The sequence below is a fragment of the Mauremys reevesii genome, linkage group 4 (assembly GCF_016161935.1).
Source record: "Mauremys reevesii isolate NIE-2019 linkage group 4, ASM1616193v1, whole genome shotgun sequence".
Taxonomy (NCBI): Eukaryota; Metazoa; Chordata; order Testudines; family Geoemydidae; genus Mauremys; species Mauremys reevesii.
Genome location: NC_052626.1, coordinates 44419194 through 44438213, shown reverse-complemented (window position 1 = coordinate 44438213; position 19020 = coordinate 44419194). Strand labels below are relative to the sequence as shown.

The 19020-nt window shown below is 41.3% G+C and overlaps 1 protein-coding gene across 13 annotated transcripts in view; it reads left to right on the top strand.

Annotated features, from left to right (window-relative positions):
* The window catches only part of MIPOL1 (mirror-image polydactyly 1), a 292792-nt gene that overhangs the window by 222559 nt on the left and 51213 nt on the right, over positions 1–19020 (top strand). The window contains exon 12 of one of the 13 annotated variants that reach the window (XM_039535484.1): positions 12421–12509. The exons of the other annotated variants lie outside the window; for them this stretch is intronic. Within the exon in view, the coding sequence (XP_039391418.1) occupies positions 12421–12487 (67 nt within the window). The 3' untranslated portion in view covers positions 12488–12509. Of the gene's footprint in view, positions 1–12420; positions 12510–19020 lie in introns of those variants that run through there. 13 annotated transcript variants of the gene reach the window in all.

The window sequence follows — 19020 nt, the reverse complement described above, 5'->3', positions numbered from 1 at the left end:
CGTGTATGTATACATATCAAGTGGTGAGTGAGTACATGTGTATATGCTTACTTATATAGGGCCTGGTTCTTCTCTAATTTATATTCTCTAACTGATGAAGTAATTTCATCACAGTCATGTTATAATGATATAAAATTGATGTGGAAGGAGGTCAGGTGTGTATGTGTACAGCGGCAGCTCCAGGCACCAGCGCTCCAAGCGCGTGCCTGGGGCAGCAAGCCGCAGGGGGTGCCCTGCCGGTCCCTGCAAGGGTGACAGTCAGGGAGCCTTCGGCGGCTTGCCTGCGGGAGGTCCACCGGTCCTGCAGATTCGGCGGCAATTTGGCGGCAGCCGCGGGACCGGCGGACCTCCCGCAGGCAAGCCGCCGAATCAGCAGGACCGGGGATCTCCTGCAGGCAAGCCACCGAAGGCAGCCTGACTGCCGTGCTTGGGGCGGCAAAAAAGCTAGAGCCACCCCTGTATGTGTACATTTGCCTACTAAGTGGGGGAGGAGCTGAAGCACTTTTGAAAATCAAAAGTCTGGTTTTGCCAGAGGAACAGATTGCTCCTGTGCCTCTAAGATGTCTGGAAGCCACAGGACATAGTCCTAGAAGGAAATCTTCCTATGATTGTGATTTTTTTCCCTCTCCTCCTTCACTGCTTCCCCCCATCCCCAGCAAATTCACAAAAGATAGGGAGTCCTGAATGGGCTATGCTAGCAGACAGGGGCCTAGGAATGGAGAAATTTAGGGTATGTTCAGAAAAAAACCCCACGACCGCAAATCTCAGCACCCAGGTCTGCTCATACTCCAGCACTAAAAAATAGCTGTGTAAACATTCCAGCTCAGGCTGGAGCTTGGGCTAGGAAATCCAGGGAGTAGGGTGGGCTTCAGAGCCCGAGCCAGAACATCTACATGGCTATTTTTTAGATCCAGAGTGCAAGCCTGAGTCTGCAGACATGGTCTCTGAGATTCACTGCCGTGGTTTGGTTTGTTTTTGTGGTTTTTTGCAGTGTCGACATACCCTTGCTGGCAGAAACCCCTGTCCTTTCACTGGCAAGGGAGGAGGACAGAGGCAGCCAGTCCATGTGGCATGAAGGAGAGGAGTTACTTCACCTCTCCTGGGTGGCTTTATAACCTAACTGGCACTGACCTTGGGTAGAGTACTGCCCCTTTCCCTAGCAGTGATATTTCCTTATGCACCCTCCCCGACTCTCCAATAGCAATGCATCTCCTGCTCCCTCCCACGTCAGCTTTCTATTTAGTTTAGTGGGGACGTATTTCTCTCCCAACTTTCCCAGATCCCAAATGTGTTGGGCCACAAATGCTATCTGTCCTCCCTTCCACCCTTCTAAATATCTCAATGTTTGAGCCCCTGGCAGTGCTTCCTTTTTTCTTCCCTGTGTATATCATGTGATTGGGCTGCTGCTGTTTTGAAGTTATTATTTGTTTCTCTGCCAGAAGCCACTGTTGCAGGCCATGCTCCTATGCAAAGAACATGGAGAGCAACTCCTAGAAGGAATGAGAGTTTCAGAAAGGAAAGAAAATGAAATTTTTTTGAAAGAGCAAAGTTGATAATATATTTCAATTTGAATTTCAGTTTTCTGAAAACTGAGGGTGAGCAAAAATTGATTCCATTGTGCTTTAAAAGGAAAGAGAAATGAGAAAAAAATATATATCAGGAATCAAATTCAGTCATACAAGCCAGAAGAAAGTTGGCTCAGAATGAAGTTAGGCAAGTTCTTTGTCTCTCTGTTTATTTTTCTTATATTGTAGCTCAGAAGCAAAATCGCAGTTTCTGATGCATAACCTGGAAATGTGAGTCTGAAATAAAAATTTGAATAACAGTTACGAGTTAGTGTTCCCAGCTGAGTTATTCTAATTCTTTCACAACTGTATCCTTTAGGCTCAGGATTAATGCAAATCATAGAAACTTGAGTGACATGATGAAGGATGTGTTAGAATAATCAGTTTTGCACTATGTAGAAAGGTTACATTACTGTCCATCCTCTCAGATTGTTCCAGTGTTTGAATTTATCAAGTATATTTTTCTTTCTTTTGCATAATTTTTAATTGAATGATCTATATCAGTTTTGTGCAAGCAGTTTCTTTTAATTTTATTTTTATTTAAAAGTCTATATAAATCAAAATAGCATTTCACATTTTAGTACAGAATTGTTGTCAGGGCTTTCTATTTAACGTCCACAAGAATATGAGTAAGAAAATGCCAGATTTCAAATATTGGACCTGGGAGCTGAAGCGCTGGCTGATCTTGGGAGGCTTTTCACAGCTGTCACTACAGGATGTAACAAACACTGTGCCCTGGTTGTCGCAGTTCAGAACTGCTGAACAGTTGCCAAGTCCATTTTTCTCCCCACTGGCTTAAACTGGGCGACCAGACAACCCAGGATTTCCCTTGTTGGTCCTGCTTCCCTATTCTATGTTAGTCCCTAATCTCTGAGAATTGAGAAATGAAAATTAAGACAGTCCTTGGCTCTAGTCCCCAATTCTTTGACCTTCTAGGGAATGGAAAGAGAAAATGCCCACCAGCCCTACTTTCTCACTGCTCTGGTAGTGTGCGGGGAGGGAGGAGTGAAAAATCTGCTGCTGGACTTACCCCTGACTTTTCTGGGCCCAGAGAATGAGAGATCCTGCTGCTGCTGAGCTCCACCTCCACACAGTTCTATGCTATAGAAGGTGCCCGAAGTGGCCCCCATAGTTAAGGTTGCAGGACATGTCCTATTTATAAGATCCCGTTTTCAGTTGGTTATAACTTTGCCAAACTCAGACTGTTGGAGCTGAAATTTTCCATGCTGTCTGTCTGCCTCAGACAGACATTTATTTAAAGTTTCAGCTAAAACAATTCAGCCATTTCCGAGAAAGAGGTTAAGGAAACATACGCTATTTTTTTCAAAGTTAAAAAAGATTCTTACAATCATTTCACTGAGAAGCACTAGCACCTCCATGCTTTGGAACAGGGACTTCAAATTTTGTGAGGTGGTCACCCTGATGTCAGAAGTGTACCATTTGCTGTCCCTGTAAAAAATTGCCCAAGTTATAAGCCTCTGGAAAACTGCAGTTTGTACATACTCAATGAAAGTTTGATAGAGGTTGGCAGTATTATTCAATTAAGTTTTCATCTGCACTCAGTATGCTCCATCCCCAGAGAGTGACTGAGCATGCTTCACCTCAGGGCTGCAAAGGCTGCATTGCTCCTCGTGTCTTCTAGGGCTGTTGTGGCACCAGAACCAAATAGGAAGACTCTCTCTCTCTCTCTTGTGCTTTCACTGTTCTCTTACTAGTTTGTAGGCATCAATGAGGAGAGAGAAGTGCAAAGGAATGAGGAGGAGGAATAGTTGCAGGCTGGGAGTAATAGGTACAAGGGGGACAGGGACAGGAGGATCAGAGGATAGGGACTGAATAGGGCTGGTCAAAATATTTTTGAGATAACTTTTTTCAGTCTTTTTCCAGGCATGCATCCAACGAAGTGGGTATTCACCCATGAAAGCTCATGCTCCAATACAGCTGTTAGACTATAAGGTGCCACAGGACTCTTTGCTGCTTTTACAGATCCAAACTCATTTGGCTACCCCTCTGATACTTTATCCAGTCTAAAAATTTTGTTTTGTCAAAAACAAAATGTTTCATAGAAAGATATCAGTTTCTAGGACAATGTAATCAGGAAGGTTTCTCAGGTCTGGGATCACTCTGGTCAAAACAAGAGCAAGTGACGCTTTCTCTCTCTAGCCCCATGCTTAGGGCATTGGCCTGGATTGTGGGAAACCTAGATTCAAATCCCTAGTGTGAATCAGAGCCTTTCTTTGTTTCACAAAAACTTTTGTAAGGTCTCATTTGTGCTCTGCATTGGATTGAAAACAAATTTCAGACCCTTGAAATTTTTTGCAAAATTGAATTGTTGTTTTCAAGTAAAACCTAAAGTTGAGGGACACCAGAACAGAAGCTGGGGAGGGAAAATAGGCTCAATGGAGGGGATGAGGCTCATATTTCTCTGTAGTCAGCATATAGCTGTGATCTCACTGGTAAAATGTGTGTCTCTTACCTCTCTAACAGCCAGTCCCCATAGAGGATAACAGCTTGTACTACTACCAGTTTGAGGTTCTGTAGAAAAAAATAGTACGTGATCATATAATTAAAGATCATCTGTGATGAACTGGGGCTATATCAGTACAAGTTATGAATTCTGATTGATATAGGAAAGTTGTATTATGAAAAAACTGCTGTATTATGAGTGGATTATTATTATGTATGTGGATCCACCATTGCTGACAGGGCTTGTAGCAGATACACACCTGACAGGAACAGTAGGAGATACTTAAGGTTAGCGACAATATTTAGACCTCATAAAGCTAAAAAGCAGCACTAGGCTTGGAAATCCAGTTTTAAGTTAACCCCTTTCTCCCCCTTCCCCCCTCCCGCCGCCCCGAAGGGCAGGGTGGGAAGGTAAGAGTAGTGGAAATTTACCAGGACTAGAACAAAAGAGATCAGTTGGCCGGGGGGACGAGGGGGGTTAAATAAAGAAACATGGAGGAATGAGGGGAGCCACGGAGGAATAGCAAAATGCGGCAAGAGGGAGCAATGTCACAGAAACTGGATAAGAGGTCTAGAAAGAAGAGGGCACTAGCATGGGGCACAAGACCCTACTTGCTTTCCTGAGTCAAGAATTCTGGGCACCCAAGAGACTCAGACCCAAGCCCAAAGAATGCCTGGAGTGTTGAGAAAATTGAGGCAGGGACATGTGTTTGGTATGCTCCGTGCTCTCCTTTGCTTTGCATGATTAAGTATAAAGGAGCATAAAAGTGTTAGACTGAGCAAATTATGTCTGCTGACTGCTTTACACCTACTGTGTGTCCTGAGAGACTTGAACAATAAATTAGAAGCTTTGCACCTTTGGGATGGAGCTCTGGGATAGGGGTGTAGTTAAATAACTGAGGTATCTCTGGAATCAGTACTGGTCCTGGGGGGCTAGAGCAGGTGGGCTGAGGAGCCCCATTTCTGAGAAATAGTAGCAGACTGAGTCAGTGCCCAGAAAATGTGCCAGAGAGCCCATGGGAGAAACCAGTGCTGCAGCCTGTTGAGGCACCAGAAATTTAACACATTTGGGAGGATCCAGAGCTCAGAGGCTTGCATTCTCTTTACAGCAGTCCTAGTGGGTGGCCGGGATGGAGTGTTCCCTGGGATCTGTAACTCTATCATAACGTATATACATAAAGAGACTAGATTATTTTGGCATTTCCGAAATTTTGAGTGCTTCACTTTGTAACTTTAACTCTTCTTTATTGTGGTTTTCTTTGATGTAATAAAAGATCTACACATGCCTGCAGAAAGGAGGTATTGGGTAATAAAAAGAGTTCCATCTCTTGGGATATAAGAATATGCAGCATTGTTAATAGGTTTGTAGGGTCAATGAAGTTGTTATGCAGTATAAATAGCTTCCTGAGGGCAGCTCTTAACACTTACCACATCTCATGGAGGAGATGGCAGGCTGCTGAGTTCCTCTATGTGGTGGTTGTAGTGATGAAAGAGTTTCTGGCTAGGGAGTAAGCAGCTGGGTGGTGATGGTTACAAGGAGATGGTGGGGTTACAGCAACAGAGCATGTGTTTTCAAACAGAAACTGAAGGCAGGGACTGCAAAACCAGAAAACCAGTGTAAAAATAAAAAGGTAAAGCAAAATTATGAAACATTAGGGGGTTATTATATTAAGTTACATGGTAATCAGAAACTGTAACACTCCATAATCATATCATTCAGTCCCAACATATGGAGGTTAACATTACTGTTAACTGTACACACTATATAAAGTATATATAAAGTCATGTTAGTATACGTTACCTTGCAATGAGACTACTCATGGCAGTAAGTGCAATTCCAAGAAATAAATGCAAGGCTGGGCCCTAATGTAGGATTTAGTGTTTTAGTTTGTTTTGTTTTCTTAAATGCACCAGCAGTAACTTAACAATAATTTAAGGGTGCTACAATAAAAAAACTTTTTACCAAAAATGTTATTAAAAAATTCTGTTTATAGTGTTGTTGTAGCCATATTGGTCCCAGGGTATTAGAGAGACAAAGTGGGTGATGTACTGTATTTTACTGGACCAACTTCTGTTGGTGAAATGACAAGCTTTCAAGCTTACACAGACTTAGGTTTGCCTGGTGTCTGGTTTTCAACTGGAACACCTGGTCGAAAAGGGACCCCAGCGGCTCCGGTCAGCATGGCTGACAGGGCCATTAAAAGTCTGTTTGGTGGCTCAGCGGGGCAGGCAGGCAGCCTGTCTGGTTTCGCACAGCTCCCGGAAGCAGCTGGCATGTTTGGCTCCTAGGCACGGGGAGATCAGGGAGGCTCCACACGCTACCCCGAAGCACCAGCTCCATAGCTCCCATTGGCTGGGAATGCGGCCAATGGGAGCTGTGGGGGTGGTGCCTGTAGATGGGGACAGCGTGCAGAGCCTCCCTGGCCATCCCTGTGTCTAGGAGCTGAACATGCTGGCCGCTTCCAGGAGCTGCCTGAGATGAGTCCCACTTGCAGCCCACACCCTGACCCCTTGCCCCAGTCCTGAGCCCCCTCCTGCACTCAAACTCCCTCCTGGATTCCTCACCCTAAACTCCCTCTCACATCCCAACCCCTCAGCCTCAGCCCAGAGCCCCCTCCTGCATCATGAACCCCTCATTTCTGACCCCACTCTGGAGCCCATGTGCCCTTCCACATGGCAACCCCATGCCCCCGCTCAGTGAAAATGAATGAGGGTGGGGGAGAGCAAGCGACGGAGGGAAGGGGGATGGAGTGAGCAGGGGCGGGAAAAGGGCAGGGCCTCAAAGGGGAGGGGCAAGGGTGTTCTGTTTTTTCAAATAGAAAGTTGGCAACCCTACACCGAGCTCTTCTTCACGTGACCTCTTCCTGAAAAGAGCTCTGTGAAAGCTTGAATACTTGTCTCTTTCACCAACAGAAGGTGGTCCAATAAAAGATATTACCTCCCCCACCTTATCTATCAAAATTTTCTTGCCACTTATAACTGAAATTTCCAAATATCCAAAACATTTTCACCAGCTCTAATGAACAGATTTTATTGTATCAAATTAGCTGAGGAGCAGATATTTTTCAGGTGATACAACTGTGTTACAACTAATGTTCCTCTAGAATCGGATTTTTTTAATATATAATTCTGTCACCAACGTGAAATGAAAAGCTGAGGCATACATGTTGGTTGTTGGCATATAGGTGATGAGTCCTGAGGGCAGTAGCAAGTCAGAGTGCAGGGATTTACATACTGCACAGTCATTGAAAACAATGTGCTATTAATAGCCAGGCAGAGAGCTGAGAAGATACCTTGACTCATCTGTGTGGTTGTTTTAAAAAACCACACAGTGATAACCTCAGTGGAACAACTCACTATATAATAGCAGTAGGGCCTGTAGTAAATATTAATAGAATCAGCCCCTTAATTAGTACAGGTGACTTCCTCATGTGAATTGTTCCAATGCAACTCTTTAACCAGTCCTGTTACTTTTAAGAGTTAAGTACCGCTGAAGAGATTTATTAAAATTTTAATCCAAAAGCAGCTGGAGGTACTATTTCCACACTTGAATAGCTTTCTTTTTTGCCTTAAATTTTCTCCTGCTATTGTATTTCCTTAACCTAGTTTTGTGATGTAGTTACTCCAAGGGCATTTCTATAAAGTCAGTTCCTGATTCTTCAGTTAAGCTAGAATTCATAGTTTAAGTGGCATGAGCAAACAGTCTAAAAAAACAATTAATTTTATGGAGTTTTGCATATTTTTTCTGCAAACTGTACAGTGACATGAAGGTTGATCTTCCTAAAGATTAAAATGGATAGACTTGAAAAACAAGGGAATCAAAATTTTTGTCAATTTCTTCCAGTGACAAAAGTAGAAGTGTAGTGTAAAGGAGACATACTAGATTTTTCTTTTAATATTAGCTCTGAAACACACTGTAACAGGAGAAATAAAAGAAGAAAGATGCTTTGCAGGGTAGTATTTGCTCTCTTGGCAAAATTCAGGCTCTGTGTACTATGGTACATGTTTAACTTACCTACATTTTATAGCTTCATGGTCCAAGTTATGGATTATTACACTGAAATAAGATTACCTCAACCCATCATAGTACTTGGATTCTGTGCACCAATTGATACATTACTGCATGATTTTGTGCCCAGTTACGCAATTCCCTACACATTGATTGTGGGGACTCTGGTGATATATAGTTGTGTGCAATTTTTCAATAATCATATCCTGACTGTATTTTAATTGGCTGACAATCATTGTATTAGCCATTCAGAATACAGGGATTTGCATAATTTATGTATGGTTATTTCTCAATAGTACTGTGAATATGCAAATTTGTCCAACTGGCCAACTCAGCTCTGACTGGCTCCTGTATTTAGATTTTTCAAGATTTTTTTGCCTGCAACAAAGATGCTTCCTTGGCTTCTCACTCCTTTAAACTGATGTGGAAAAATGTCAACATTTAAAAATCTTAACTTAAAAACTATAGTGGCTTAAAAAAAATAAGGCTGACTCTCTTTCCTCCTCCTTCCCACCCTCCTGCCCTTTCTCTCCTCTCCCCTACAGATCAGTCTCAATGGCTTTAAAAGTGTTTTAGTGTGGTTGGTTGTAGTCATGAAAGAATAATAATAAAAAAAACTAGTTCAAACAATTATACTGATAAATAATACTGTTCTTATTTTTCATTCTGATTTTGTGGGAGTTCTTTTCAACACTATAAAGACTTCCTATCTTGACTAGTTTTCCATAAAGTACAGACATGCTGCCTCCAAATATTCTTCTTGTGCTTATAGTTTCAGGGCACAGGAGGGAACGATTCTTTTTTTGCTCTACCAAAGTGAAGAGAAGGTATTTGTTTACATGCATTATGCAGTGGGACACAATGTGATATGTCTTGAGTTATTCTCTTCCAGTGAAGGAGCCTAACCCACTGCAATTTGATACAACACAACTCATATAGAACAATGGAAGTGTAAGGAAATGCTGAGTTTTTTGTTTGTCTTTCATTATTTAAAAAAATCATAGGTACCACCTATGCAGGATACCATGTGATGTGTCTTGGTTTATTCTCAGTCTGTAAAGTCCCATTGATTTCAGTGGGAATTTTGGGCAATGCAAGGAATGTAAGCTTGAGTCTTCACTTTGTTAAAAATACATGATTTTTACCTGATGGGTCACTAAAGCAATTATAGAAACATTGAGCAAGAGAGGGCACTCATAGTTTCCTGAAGGTGTTTCATAAGTTTCCAACTTCTTGATGGAATAATGAGTAGCCTTATGTCATTCATGTGGCAAAGACTTAATCAAATGAAAGCTGTAGTCCACTTCCTGGTTACCTTTGCTGCAGACTCAGTTTTAAAGAATTGTTTCAATTCAATGCAGATCTTAATTGTTGTATAATGCAATTTTAATTGCTTACTGAATATTATGTATTCCAGAGATGTTACATTTTATACCTTGTATTCTGCTTACTCGCCTACTTTTATATCCTCTGAAAAATGTCAGGTCTATAAAATCTGCAAGGCAGGAACCTACCATTTATCTTCCAGTCAACACTAAATCAAAAAGGCAGTCTCTATCTGTAATATGCTGTCTTTCATCAGATTGAACTATTCAAGGAAAAATGTCAGATTTTTTGCTTTTTAGTAAATATAACTAGAAGAATGATTTTTTGCCAGTTTTGCTGTTGTAGATTTGTTTCAGGGGGTCATCTAAGAGCTGTCTTGGGTCATTAGTTGACCTGACAAAGGAATTGTTTGCAATTGGATGTTGATGTGGTTTCATGGTTCTATTTCTCCCTTCATACCAACTTTCTGTTATACATCTAAAGGAATTCTCTTCCTTTTTTTCTCTGGATTTTCCATTATTGACATTGTTCTTAATCAGCTTTTCCATTATGAACTTTTCTTTGGTTTCTGAGGGCTTGTCTACATGGCGCATTAGCCTACAGTAGAGGAGTATATGTTCTAGTGACCACTAGCGTGTTGCACACTGACTGGCCCGTGTGAACCCTGTTGGAGCTTTAGCTTTGGCATGCAATTAAAGAAAAGAAAATCTTCCACGTCTACTTCCTTGGTTTGTAAACACAATGCCTCCTTGCTCACAGTCTCTGACAGTTATAAGATGATATCGCTCATCACATGAGTTCTTGGTTATTTGTTCCCAGTGGAAAAATCACTGAAATCAAATAAGTGAGACTTTGCACCACTTTTTGCCACACCTGTCTGTGAGAAAGATAGTTCTTGAGCAGTAAAATAGCACAAAAAATGCCTGAAAATTATGGTGATATTTCTGTCAAAACTGAAAAAAAATCTTTTGTGAGATAGCCCCAAAATATTTCACAAGTCTTGGATTTCACCTATTCCTGCTTTGATGCTACCTAAAAGAACACACCACACCAACAGGCTTAAGTAGCATCATCATTAAAACTCTCTTAAATATATCAGCCTCAATTTTTTTTGTAGCCTTAAACAGATGACTAAACTCACTGTACAAAGTATTATTTTTCTTTCCACAATTCTTGAGCCTACATTCCAGGTGGGATTCTATGTCTGCACTAAAACCAAGAAGGGAATTATGCTTACCACCACCCCCACAGCCTACTATCTTTAAGGCTGCATTTTTCATGTGGGGGTTATTTTTTGTGCCTAGGAATTTAAATACTGTTGTGTAATGTCTGGCTTCTTGGCTGTTTCCAGACTTGCAACAAGGGTCAACTTATGTCCACACCTCTCAGTAGTGGCCAATAGTGTTTGCCACACATTACACACAGCAAAATCTGAGATACCAGATTTACTTGAGTTAGGAAATAACTGTGACAATTGTGTAAAATTTGTTGGCAAATGTTGACTTCTTAGTGGCAATCATACAACTACAGCAAACTCTCCCTTTTTAATCTGTTCATTATATTTGAATTCCATGTTGTTGGGTTTGGGCCAGTATGCTCAAATAAGATTCAGTTAACATTAGACTAAACTACAGATACAGTAGTTTATTTGGGATTGTCGTTCGTTTGTTTTTTCTGTGTTTTTTTTCTTGGAAAACCAAGAGAAAACATACTGTGGAGTATTCATTCCTAATATTTTGTTCGTACTGTTTTGCTTTTGTGTTAGTATTTCAGTGGCTTGCATCGGAAAAGCTATTTTTATTTCATTAGCCTATTCTTTTAAGGTAGAATAGTAAGAAAGAAAAGTGTGGTTTAGGGGCTGACCAGTGTGAAATCACAATAGGATACCTGCTGTTATAAGATAGGAGACAACAATAGTATCTCTTAAGCTTATCTATGTGTAATCACTAGTATCATTAAAACTAATGATGTGGTAGATAATAAAAGTAATCTTAGCTGATCTCCAGGTTTTATAAGCAGGGGTTCACTGACCCCAGTTTTTCAGTGAACAGTGTGTCAGAGTTGTCATGTCCATAGGTTTCCTGTGACTTCAAGAATCAGTCTTGAAGTCGTAGACAATTACAATTTGGAATGCTTTTATTCTGCCCACAGCTTTTTAGACAGATAGCTGCTAGCACTCCAAAATGATTAATATATGTTCCAAACAAGACTTGATTTGGGTACTCAACCTGTCATTAGTCAATAAAAGTTCATGAGGTGGAAAATCATAACTTTGGAAGCCAATGAGGATGTTTGCTTGCTCTGAACAGTCACATTGGATTCTGTGCTATCAAATCTAAAGAATTTTAAGGCTTTTTTTTAAAGATCTGTTTACAAGCAGATCTGACCATAAAACCAAAATTTTCAAACTTGGATACATAAAGTTAGGCACCTGACTCTATTAGGGACGAAGGCCTGGTCTACATGTAAATTTTAGGTCAAAAATTTATATCCTGAGAAATGTAGGTAAGCTGACTAAAGCCCCTGTGTAGAGTTCACTAGATTGACAGAAGAATTTGTCAGTCAACCTACCTACCACCTCTTAAGGGGTTGGATGTATTACAGTGATGGGGAAACCCTTTCAGTCGTTGTAGCAAGTTTCTGCACTACAGTACTACAGCAGTGTAACTGCAGCTGTGCCACTCTAGCACTTGTAGTGTAGAAATATTCTTAGTAAGTAGCCTGTGGCCTGATTTTCAAAGGTGCTGACTTAAGTAGGAACTGCAAGTGCCCCTCTGAAAAGCTGGCTGCTCATTTAGGTACCAAACATTAGGCTCCTAGGTTTGAACATTTTGAGCTCATCTTACTTTTGTTAAAAAAGCCTCATGAATTAGTTGAATGTAAACACCCAAAACTCATACTGCGTGCTTAACCCCTTGATGCTGGCATGTCATACAAGTAGTCCAGAACTTCTGGCAATCATTATCATCATATTATTTTATAGTGCCTGCAAATGTGCTAGATGTGCAGATCTGCAGTGCACAGAGCTTTAACTACATAACTCATTTACATTTTCAGGAGTCACACAGCTATTAACCATAGAGCCCAGTACGCACCCGGAAGTCAACTGAACTTCTGTTATTGACTTGAGCAGAAGCAGAATTGGAGCCATAATGTCTAGATTATGCAAATAATGTTGAACACTAAATCTACCTGGTGCTGTGCTGTGTCTGAAGGACAGTTTGATTGTATTCACCCTTCTCTTGCCTACCTGAGAGTTATATAAGAAACCAGATGGGGGCTTATTTGAATGCAGACAATTTGTAACCCTCTCATCTCAAAGTGATTGTAGTAGCAGTAAACATCTGTTTAATGTGATATTAAAGAACCCAAGGTTTCTGTTTTGTCTTCAGTAACAGTGCTAGAGAAATTTGTTCTCACAATTTTAAAACAGCAGAATTTTGCAGTGCAGCCTTGTTGCAGAAGGCTCAGTATTCCCCAGAATTTTTAGTGTCTAGATGTGTTTATTCTCCCAATCCCTTCAAATTTTTAAGCCAGTTCTGGCCCACTGCTAATGAATATAAAAATAAAAGGAACAACCTTAAAATAACATTAAAGTTTTTACATACACCAACAGAAGCAGAAAAAGTCAGAGTGATCCCATTATCTCAATGCGATCCCATTAGCTGGATTGTTCAGTCTGCCTTCTTTCATCTAAGGAATAGTTCTCACATTCCATTTGTCAGTACTTGATGAGGCAGGCTGCTGAAATTCTTCTCCACACCATAGTTACTTTGAGAATTACATACTCTGCTTCTCTTTTCCTTTATCTCCTTGTTAAGGTTTTTCAGTATCATGCCCCAAATTTAGCAGCCAACCACTTAAAACTTATTGTAGAAGTAGGCAACATATTACTCTTAATTTAGCAAATTTACATATGTGAGACCCTAGATTCTTTCAGCCAGAATGATTGTTTAAGAGATCTGACTGATATTTTTCATCTGCTGCATAGTATCTGTGCATTGTGTACACCACATCTTTTGTATACCATATGAACAATCCTGTCATCTGCTCTGCTGTGACAGATGACTCCTGAACCAGGTTACTTTCATCCTGGAAAACATATAGCTCTAGGCACATTGGTTGTTCACTCTCTGCTCTTTGGATTCTGTCTGTGAACTGTTTTCTTTTCCAAAGTTTAGATGGTGTTAAAGACTCAATTTTGTATTTTTCCTGGAGTGGGCTGCCAGAGTCACAGACCACGAGGCTATGGTGAAAGCACAGGGCACAAGCAACATGCCTCCTATTAGTGCCAGTATACAACCATCCTTTCCTTCCCCTGTGAATGCATATGATCACCTTAGACTATATCCAAAGCCTATTGAAGTCTGAAGGGGTCTTTCCACTGACTTCAATGAGCTTTTCAGCACTACAAGTATTTGACAATATGTAAGGCTCATAGGACTCAGGGACAATTTGAGATAGCAGCCACCTAATTAAGGTCACAATTGAAGCAGGAGGGGAAAAGTCAAGATGATTATCACAATGTTGTCATTTTAAGACGTGATATATCATGAATAACTAAGGCTAGGGAAAAATAAAAGGATTCCCAGCTTTCCATTGGTGTATAGCATTAATTTCTCTGGTGGCTTCCAAGATAGCATACTTTAAATTAATCATCAGTTCATCAGACCAGGCAAAATATAGGCCATTTACTAGGCATACCTTGGCCTAGTCAGAGACAAATTCTTTGAAAAACATTTCATTTCTAGAGTTTGTATATAGTGGTATATATAACTGTAAAAGCACCAAGAGAATCTTTGCTTAGGCTGTGCACTGTAAGCAAAGCTCATTGAGGCTGCGTTTCTACTGAAATGCCATTCCTAAACTTACCACTTACTGAGAGGATGTCACATGACACTCAACTAGTGCACCAGGATCTGAGGTCTCCAGAAGAACCAAGCAGGTCTTCAGGGATGGCATAAACCCAGAGGTGTGTGTTTCCTACATGCTTCTGAGTGATTTGCAGTTCTCAACTAGAGAGACGTTAGGCCTGCTGTTCAGAGTTGCTGAGTACCCTTATCTCCCAGTGACTTAAATTGAGCTGTAGGTGCACAGCACCTCTGAAAATCACAGCCAGGAAATCTCAGGTTGGGCATCCAGAATCAGAGGCAACTTTTGAAAATGTTGTTCTTTATCGCTTTGCATCTCGGTCTTCCTATCTGTAAAATGGGAATAATGACACATTCATCATTGGAAAGTACTGTGAGGGCTATATAAATTTAAGTGTTAGTTATTAGACTCTCTGCTACAATTTAGGTGGGTTAAAAAAGTATTCTGTGGCAGCTGTTGCTTTGCATCCAGTTTTCCAAGACTAGAGAACGCTAATCTGCATTTTTCAGGCAAATGATGCATTGTGAATGACCAGTTATTATATGTGATACTTAATGACCAACAGGTCCATCTGGTTTCCCTAGATTACTCTCAAGATACAACTCAGCTCACCATCATGCTCACCATCATGCATGTGGGTGGGGCCTGTAGCATCCGTCAGTTGGAGTGAGAATTTATTCCCAGATATGTTAGATATGTTTAACATTTCTTCTACATATGGACAAGAGTTGTTTGGAACAGCCTTGTTTGAAAGACGATGTTGTTCTGAGACAGAGGAAGAACGTCTGCACTCTGAATAGGCGAGCCCTATTATTGTATAAGTGTGGGTCTGGAAAATGTTCATGGTCAGTCCATGAACATATGTAGTACTTCGTTTATGTAAATAGAGCTGAGTTCTTTTTCTTTGCCAAGTAATGTGGCAGTGCATTACTGGGGGAATACTGGTTGAGAGAAGGAGGGGTTGAACCTGCCAGTGTTGATGGAGGTGGATTTGAAAACCAGTTTAGCGTGGGATCGCTAGACAAGAACAGAGAAACTTGTAAAATGAGTAGGTTACTGCAGAGTTATGCTTGCTGGGGCAAAACAGGCAAATTGTTCTTGGGTTTAAAGATCTTGAACTTATAGATTTAAATAAAGATGTGCAGTTTGAAAACAAAAAGCTATCAGTGTCATGGTATCTCTTTTGGGTATTATTGTGGAGGAGTTTATAAAAATGTAGAATTCTTTAAAAATATTTATTCCACTAATGCCTTAGTAATTGACTTTATTCTAATACTATTGAGATTTATTTATGGACATTTATTTGTGGATTGAATACACAGTCAGTATAATCAAGTACTTACAGAACCAAATATAATTACTGCTGATGAAATAATATTATGCAGTTTAACAAAATTATGTCAACTATCTATTCACTGTAAAAGTAAACCTTGCTTAAATGTGAATTTACTTAGCTTTCTCCTCTAGGGGCATTTATGCATTTCTGAGTCATACTTTATCTTCATGGCACTCTTTCCTCTGTAATAGCTTTTAGTACAAGTTATTACAATTCTTTTTGCATAAGATAGGTCATATGAAGTTCAGCTGTAGGTGGGGCAGCCATAGTGGGTTGGGGGACAGTCTTAATAGATCCATTTCATTAATTAAGTCATGCATTTTTTTTATTAACAAAACCTGTATGTCAGGTTTAGCCAGCTGGGAACTGTTCTCATGGTTATCTTTGTGAGAAGGAATATTGTGAAAAGAAGGAATTGCTGTACATGTTTTAACTCCTGACTGAACAGAGGAATTACATCAGTTCACCCACTATCCATGAAACAATAACTTAGGGGCATATTATCAACTTGATTCATGGGCTCTGAGCTGTGCACCTCCCATTAATGTAAGAGGCCTGCACATAGAGTACAAAATATGCCCTTGAGCCATCTCTTGGCTATTAGGGGGCAAATGAGGTTAATGTCAAACTCCAAGCATCTAGACTTTTAGTAATTCTTCTTATTATTGAAATAATTCTTTCATATTGTCCCTCTTTTCGGATTTTTTAAAATGTTTTTAGAAGCATCAGAATTGTTCCTTTTAGTCCGGTATCCTCGTTCTAAGTGTGGCCATTCATGAAAGATTAAGAGGAAGGAGTAGAATTTTCCATAATGCATCTAATTGTATTATACACAGAGCCCAGCAAAAAGAGCCCCTGATCCTGACTATGGCTTTTAGCCACCATGGGAATACAAATAAATAATAATATAATGCTGGGAAACTTTTTCTTTGACTTCAGAAGGAGATCCACTAATGACCTACACAGTGGTTACAGTAGCTTGAAACAGGATGGGGCACTCTCATCCCAGTAGGCAAGGAGAAAGGAGAGATGTTAGAGATTGCAAGCCAAGGGGAGGAAGAGAGCTTTTAGCAAAGATGGGGAGTTGTGCTCAACTCCTCTCCCCATTGCCTGTCCCATTCCTCCTGCTTCCCCTTATTTTAACCCCTGGACCTACGAGGCTGAACGGATTGTAATTTTATCCAAGTGTGTCTGACTTCAGATGCTATGTGCCTCAAGAATATTTTGCAGCAGTGAGTTCCATAGGCTAAAGCTGGTTCCTCAGATTTTTTATAGAGACACAGAGGACCCATGTTCTCCCCTTTAAAAAGGGAAAACTCTAACTCTGTCTAACCAAATGAGCCTGATAAGAAGCCCATCTTCCTACTTCCATTTTAGCTATAATAGTAAAACAAGTGGCCTGTGATATGGTTTCAGTTCTACTTTTTGAGCAGTTTTATAATTCCAATAAGAAAAAAGCAAAAACTTGATTCAAAATATAATTCTAGGTCATGTTCATACTTAGCTTATTCCCTTTTCCTCTCCCAAAAGAACTGCAGTGCACACTGCATTGGCTAGATTTCAGATGGATCCTATATTCAACTTCCTTGTCATGGTCTCAGAAATAATTAGCCATTTGGTTTAAAGCAATGAACACACTTCCTTATGTATTTATATTTTACCTACAAGTTACGGAGAAGCGACCTGCAGTTTTTCATCAGAATTCTTGCCTCATTAAGTACATGTAATATGTCTTCCTCTAAACTCAGACTCGCCTACAGTACATGACAGCATAGGTTTTTCCCCACATCATTTAAATCACTCAGCAGTCAGACTCAGCAGGAAAAAAGGAAGAGAAAAGAAATGAGAGAAACTGACTTATAAGCTCCAGGATACAAGATCTGTTTTCGGCCCTCTTCCAACTCTTACTTCCTGGAATCTTCTGCTTCTCTGATTTTCTCTAGAAATGGCAGGCTGAGTCCATATCCTATAAGCTACATGTGAGTCACTTGGGCCCTGATCCTACAGTGAATTTGTTTACTCAAGTCTTCTCGTTGTTAGTAATACATTGTATTACAGTGGCTCCTAAAGGCCCCAGCCACCAGGGGCGGCTCTATGAATTCCGCCGCCCCAAGCAGGGCGGCGCGCTGCGCCGCTCGCGCTGCCGGGCGCTGGTCCCACGCCTCCGCGGGACCTCCCGCAGACGTGCCGCTCGTCCCACGCCTACAGTGGAGCTTCCACAGGCATGCCTGCGGGAGGTCCACACGAGCCGCAGGACCAGCGCACCAACCGCAGTCATGCCTGCGGGAAGTCCAGTCGTCCCGCGGCTCCGTTGGACCTCCCGCAGGCATGACTGTGGAAGGTCCGCCGGACCTGCCTGCCGCCCTCCAGTTAAAATGCCGCCCCACGTGCGCGCTTGGCACTCCGGGGTCTGGAGCCGGCCCTGCCAGCCACAGTCAGGGCCCCCATATGTTAGATGCTGTACATATACACAGTAAGAGACAGTCCTTGTCTCAGAGAGCTTAAAATCTAAATAAACCAGACAGACCAAGTGTGGGAGAAAGGAAGTATTATTCCCCATTTGAAGAAGGGAAACTCAGCCACAAAGAGGCTGTGGCTTGCCCAAGGTCACATAGAAGGCATGAGGCAGAACCAGGAATTAAACCCAGATCTCTGAATCCTAGTCCAATGCCTCAACCACAAGATCATTCTCCCACTCCAAGTCTTTGAATAATGCCTTAGTGTTCAGGGGGATGGCCCAGACAAGTCTGCCAGTTGTCTCAGTAATGGTTGGTACGTTGGTGAATAGACTTTCAACAAATGAGATTTCCCAGGCATTCCCCCTCCCTTTCATCATTTTGAGCTGGCATTTCAACTGTCTTTTGTTTCACAGATCTCTATGTCCACTTAACAAAAGTGGCTTCTATGAGCAAGGGTTTGGCAGGAGCAGGCCCTAAGTAAAATATAAGGATTAAAGTGCAGTTGATCTTCATTGCATGCCTTTGTGCAGGTGATTTTTCTAAGGGCTTGTCTACACTACCACTTAAGTTCATGTAATTTATGTTGCGCAGGGGTGTGAAAAAGCCACCCCCTGAGCAACATAAGTTACGTTGACTTAAAGCGATGTCTACACTGTGCTGTGTTAGTGGGAGACACTCTCCCACCCACATAGCTTCTGCCTCTTGTTGAGGTGGAGTAATTACGTCGACGGGAGAGTGCTCTCCCATCCACATAGTGCGTCTTCATCAGACGTGCTACATCGGTGCACCTGCATCAGTGCACCTGTGCTGCCGTAGCATGGTAGTGAAGACACGCCCTCAGACGCAGTCCACACAACCTGGTTAGCATCAGAACTTGCTCCATTCCAGGGGCTTGACTTTACTGATAGAGCTGGGTGAAAAATGGCAGGAGGAAATTGTGAAAAATACCAACATTTCAAAGTTATTTTTGTTTTGCAGGATTCAGAACAG